Source organism: Vipera ursinii (assembly GCF_947247035.1).
Source record: "Vipera ursinii genome assembly, chromosome: 6".
Taxonomy (NCBI): Eukaryota; Metazoa; Chordata; class Lepidosauria; order Squamata; family Viperidae; genus Vipera; species Vipera ursinii.
This window is the reverse complement of record NC_139515.1, coordinates 60759621-60765620: the sequence shown is the minus strand read 5'-3', so window position 1 is coordinate 60765620 and position 6000 is coordinate 60759621. Positions and strand designations below refer to the sequence as shown.

Sequence of the window (6000 nt, the reverse complement as noted above, 5' to 3'; positions counted from 1 at the left end):
GGATATTAATGACTGCTCAGTCTAATTAATCCTAATTAGTCCTTTGAGATTCATGCAGAAAAAGATGAATGTCTTGTTTTTAGACTACTTTAGAGATATATCCAAAGTTATTTTTTAAAAAATGAAAACCAATGCAAAAGAGTAAGATGTAAATCACAATTTATTTTCCACAGCAAAAATATAATAGGTACATATATTAGTGTGTGTGTGTGTGTGTGTGTGTACAAAGACATTTACTTTTGTGCAAGTAAACTCCAAAGTATGTCAAGTAAAACAGAATATATAACTCATCTTACACTACCTCATTGTGAGCCAGTTTGAGTACTATATTTCTGTAGGATAATTTTTAGCAGTTTGGGGAGCTGCAAAAAATTGGTTCATATTTTGAATGGAAACTACCATATTTGCCAATTCACTACCTATTGTACGTAACTCCTGTGCCACACTGCAGAAGTCCCCTCTAAGTCCACAAACAGCATTTTTTATTTCTTCCAAAATGCTGATATTTTTTTCCTCAGCACTTGAAGGAAAAAGATCTGTGGCAGGAGGAAGATTTGTGGCTGGCGATACAGGGTTAGATCCAGCAAGTTCTTCCTCCACTAAATTGTTTGCCCAACTTTCACCAGAAGCACAATAAGTTCTGCTCCTAAAGCCATCATTTTTCTCAACAGAACATTTTGAATTATCAGGTAGTAGGCTTAAAATGCTAGCATTGTCATCTACATCAGACACTGGGCAAGGAGAAAAAGAATGTGCAATCCGTTCCTTGAGATCTTTAAAAAAAACAGAAGGTAATCCATGTGGTGAAGGCATGTAGGAGGGGCCATGGGGTGCAACAGAATAGAGCTGAGGGGTGTTGTTTGGTACTGCAGATTCTGGGGACGAGATGGAGAAAGTAGAAAAGGAAGAAGTTGTTCCAATGGAGCTGGCAGAATCTAAAAAATATATATATACACATATATATATATATCTCGATACAAAAAAGATCATTGTTTGCCAAAACTATGTATTCATACTCCTTTATGTTTTGTTAATTATAAATCTAAGCACCTTAGTTTACAATATACTATATAAAATAGAATTAAGTTACCAATAAAGAAGAATATTTGTAGTTCAGAGTTGAAATGAGGGGTCCTTGGAGCTCTCTGAGCTTGGCTGCTGATGTTACCTAGTTTGGATACTGAGACATCTGCAAGAAAACAACCAAGCTCAGAGAGCATCAAGGACCCTTTATAATTAAGTTAAACAATACAATATGAAATTTGACGTATTTACATTTTTTTATCCTCAATGGATAATTTTGCAGGTACAAGGGGCATCTCTATTTATATTATTGAACAGTAAGTTGAAGAAACTACCTCGGAATTTCTTCTGAAATAGCAATACATTAAACATAAAATGCCTGGAAGTGACCAGGCTCTGCAACCATATCTAATCCCTAGTTTAAATCCTTCTATCTCCTATATGCAAAGATGCGCCTAGGTCACTTTGGAGTTTGGATTCAGTGAATGTGGGGGGCACTTTAAAATGGCTTTGAATATTGTATTAAAGTTGTAAAGTGCACAACTAATATTCCTCTTCTCCTTACATCCTCCTGCAAACGGTATTCCATGCTTTACAACTTATTACCATATCAAAAAACAAATAATTGTTGCCAAGTGAGAGAAGTTAAAAATGTTACCAAAAAACATTGCTTTGGGAGATTAATTAAAAATCCTAATAACTCTGCTTTGAATTGACAATGAAAATATAGAAGTGGTCTGCCTTTTAGAATCAACCAGAGTAAAGGAACAAGCAGTCAAGAAATGTGGTGCAAATAGGACATGGTAGGGCAGCCAAGTTGCCCTTTGAAAAGATATTCAGATGCCATGATGTATCCATCCCTATAATATTCAAAATAGTGCAAACAATTTTGAAGAAGCCAGATAGAAAGAATATTGACCCTTTTGAACTTTGTTGGAGAAGATTCCTGAGAATACCTTGGACAGCAAAAAAAAACAAACCCAAAATACAAATGGATCATTGAATAAGGCACTCAAGGCACACATGAGCAGGGTCAAATACTCTTATTTTGGACACATAACTCTCTGGAGAAGGCTTTAATTGTGGGAAAGACGGAAGGAAAAAGGAGGACCAGCAACAAGGTGGATGAACGTAGTTATGGTGGTGATGACAGCACTGTTGGAATATCTGAAAGTCCAAGGTAGGGACAGATCATCATGGAGAAAATCTGCTTATCTGGTCATTAAGGATCAACACTGAATTCTTTCAAAGCCTACAAGAAAACAGGACTCTTACGGATTCCTCCCTTAAAAATAAGATTCAAGAATTATTCAATATACCATCTATAAAGGTAAAGGTAAAGGTTCCCCCACACATGCGTGCTAGTCGTTTCCGACTCTAGGGGCCGGTGCTCATTTCCGTTTCAAAGCCGAAGAGCCAGCGCTTGTCTGAGGACGTCTCCGTGGTCATGTGGCCGGCATGACTAGACACCAAAGGCGCACGAAACGCTGTTACCTTCCCACCATAGTGGTCCCTATTTTTCTACTTGCATTTTTACGTGCTTTCGAACTGCTAGGTTGGCAGAACCTGGGACGAGTAACAGGAGCTCACTCTGTTACACGGCACTCGGGATTCAATCCACCAAACTGCCAATGATCTGATCGGCAAGCTCAGCATCTTAACCCACTGAGCCACTGCATCCCTACCATCTATACAATGTCATTAATCCCAGACTACTATCCAATATAAAAGCAGAACTAAAGACAATTATATATAAATATTATATGGAATGATTGAAATTATTGTTTAACTAAGATATTAGTTCATCCACTACATAAGGAGGATAGCACATTTCACAACTACATAGGTCTGAAACCACACCTTGAAAAGTTATAGTACTATCCTACTATTACTAGTAAGTCCTTCCACAACTCATAGGTGTTCAAGTAGTCCCAGTGTGTTACTCATAATCATGTCCCACTATTCACAGGCTAATAGAGGAGCAGAAAATTAGAAAATACTACCAAGTGAGTTCAAGCTGAAAGATCTGTTTTTAGGTTTCCCACTACCATCAGCAATACTCAAGAACTGATTTTAAAAAAAAACTTCATCCATATTGTAGCTGAAAATGGTACTACATCTGTACTGCAAAACTTCAGATGACCAGAAAATGACAGCAAAAGTTTTCTATACTCTTGTTGCCATTGTACTCCAGATTTTGGTAACTTACAAGTTTTCCATTTGCGATATTGTAGCTAATTTTTGCTGCTGAAAGGAATTCATAGCTGGAGACTACTAAAACAAAAAAAACTAACCAGAGGTATTTCTTACTTACGAACCATTCAGCATCCATTTGAAGTGATAAAGGTGCTGAAAAATGAGAATTACAACTGATCCTCCCATGTTGCAGCTGTGGCAGCATCCCCAGAGTCATACAGTCACACAGACTGGGATTCAGATGCTTGACAACCAGCACACATTTACAACAGTTGCAGCATTTGTGATCACTGTTTGCAACTTCAGAACCTTCCGTCAAGCAAAGTTAACGGAGAAGCCAGCAAGAAATTACAAGTTGTGATTTACTTGATATGCTTAACAACCACGTGTGATTCGCTTAACAACTGCAGCCAGAATTGACAGTTACATGACACTGCACTTAATAAGTGTGTCACTTAGTAACAAAGTTTGCCAATCCCTATTGCAGTCAATAAATGAGGACTATCTATATACAAATATTGTATTATAAAATAACTATTATAAGGGCTAAGCAACCAAAGCATTATTTTAAAATGTATATAGAGTGAAAGTCAGCTTTCTAGTATTATTTAAAAAGCACGAAAGTTTTAAAAAACTAAAAAGCAAGAATGGGAGCCAAAAACCCATAATTAAATATAGAAATGAGAAACTCACCTGGTCTGGGGGCAAGATCACCACTCAAACCAACTGCCTCTACAATGCTTGGTGTTAAAAAGTGGAGGTTTCGTAAGCTTGCTACATTAGGCCCACAGTACTGCTGAGGAGCAGGAGAAGTTTTCAGGGTATTTGTTATAGGGGTTCCTAGAGGACCAAAGGTTTGAAAGGTGGGAGATTTATAAATGGTCTCAACAGAGGCCCTGGTATGACAGCCAGCCAAATCAGACTTGGGGATTTGCTGTTTGTTAATAGCAATAAACTCCTCTGGACTGGATGACCAAAGATCAAGCAAAGTTGTGGCAATTTGATGACTATTTATGCTTGATGGCCTCTTTGGAGGAGATTTCAGCATAATTCTGGAATCAACTGAATTCTTCAATTTTCTGCCTGAATCCCACTTTTGCAAAGGGAGCAGATTTCTTTCTGATGGACTCAAAACAGTACCTGTAATTAGAAGTTAGTGGTTAATCATTTTAATTACTTAAGTTATATGATGGTGACTTAATATAAGGCTTAATAATAATAACAGAAATAATAGAAAACAAAAGTTCATACATGCTGCAGATAAAAATAAAAATATCTATGCTGTGTCATGCAGTAATAGTTTTTAAGTACCTAGAAATCTTTGTAAAAATCACTATCTAAATTTATAATGACATTAGATGAAATAGCAAGATTGCAACAACTTCTTTGGACACATAAAACACAATATACACATGGAAAATACGAGAAACTAATACAAACCCTTTTCTTTACAAAACTGCAGTCAAACTAATTTGGATTTTAGAACAGAACAATTGTGCAAATTTGAAGGCATTTTTAAAGGAAGACAGAAATCAGTTATTTTATCTTCAATTTTTAAAATCTATAATAAATTAATAAATTAATCAATTTGCCATTTCAGACATAAAAGCGCATATATCAATCACTGTCATCTATATGATCAGTATGATTTTATCGCTCTTGCTAGCTATCTATTACTACTTTACTGAAATCATAAGGAGTACCAATCCTGTTTTGTCATGGGCAAACCCCCATATAAACAGGAGACATGGAAACTGGTAGGAAAAGGTGAATATACCACAATATGTTGATTTCAGGAACAATAGGGGCTATTAATGTGGATTCGGTATATTTGACTTGTTCACACATGCATGCATTGTTCTACCACAGAAGAAATATCAAGGGTAGGAATCTATTATAAAGTCAGGATTTTTCATTCAAAATTTTCTAAACTCAGAGGGAATAAGCATATCTTTCTTATGGTCTGTGGGATGCTGGCCCAGGTACTAAAGATTGCAGATTTAACCAAAAAATATTCTTGACACACTGATCCATTATTTAAGAAATCAAAATGTTAACAGAATAGCTTTATTAAAGATTCTAAAAGCTACAAGACAGCTCAAGAAATTTAATGGAATTCTTTTTCAATTTGTCTACCACATTTTTTAAAAAGTATAAAAAAGGAGGTGAGGATGTTCAAGGCAATAGAAAAATTGCAATGTGGACCATGGGATTGAATCATAGAAAATGTAATCTTGAAAAATTACATTTTAAAAAATTTACAATCCACCAGATTTAGCATATGCGATAGGTTCACGTTCTGTGTGTGTGTGTGTGCGTGTGTGTGTGTGTGTGTGTGTGTGTTTGTGTGTTTGTATGTAATATAATTTTCTAGTGGCTCTGAAGTGTTATACTTGGCCTTTCAGTCAATATATTGTCAAGCACATTGCTTCTGAAATGACAATTATCCAGCCTTCAATGAATCTTTTGGAAACAGTTTTTAAGACTTAGAAAAAGTCAATTAAGTAATTGTATTCATTTTTTATCTCTTTCCATATACAGTATATAAATAAATATACTCCACTGACAATAATTAAATAGATAATTCTACTATTACAACTAACTATGTTCTATAATCATTCCCAGGGATCTGCTGTAAATTTTTGTCATTTCAAAATTAATTTGACCTGGAGATACCTTGTTATTTTAACGCTAGCTTCATGTGATGCCTTATAACCAATCACTGTAACTACACTTTATATCTGTCATTATGAGCTGTAATAATGCTGTATTCAAATCTTT

General features: G+C 35.6%; 1 protein-coding gene across 1 annotated transcript in view; it reads right to left on the bottom strand.

The window, feature by feature from the left end:
- Nucleotides 1-315: 315 nt before the first annotated feature.
- Nucleotides 316-6000, bottom strand: part of ENTHD1 (ENTH domain containing 1) — a gene marked incomplete at its 5' end in the record, with an annotated part of 48441 nt that continues 42756 nt past the window's right edge. The window contains 2 exons of the mRNA XM_083365188.1: nt 316-935; nt 3913-4359. Coding sequence (XP_083221314.1) covers nt 325-935; nt 3913-4359 — 1058 coding nt within the window. The 3' untranslated portion in view covers nt 316-324. The remainder of the gene's footprint in view (nt 936-3912; nt 4360-6000) is intronic.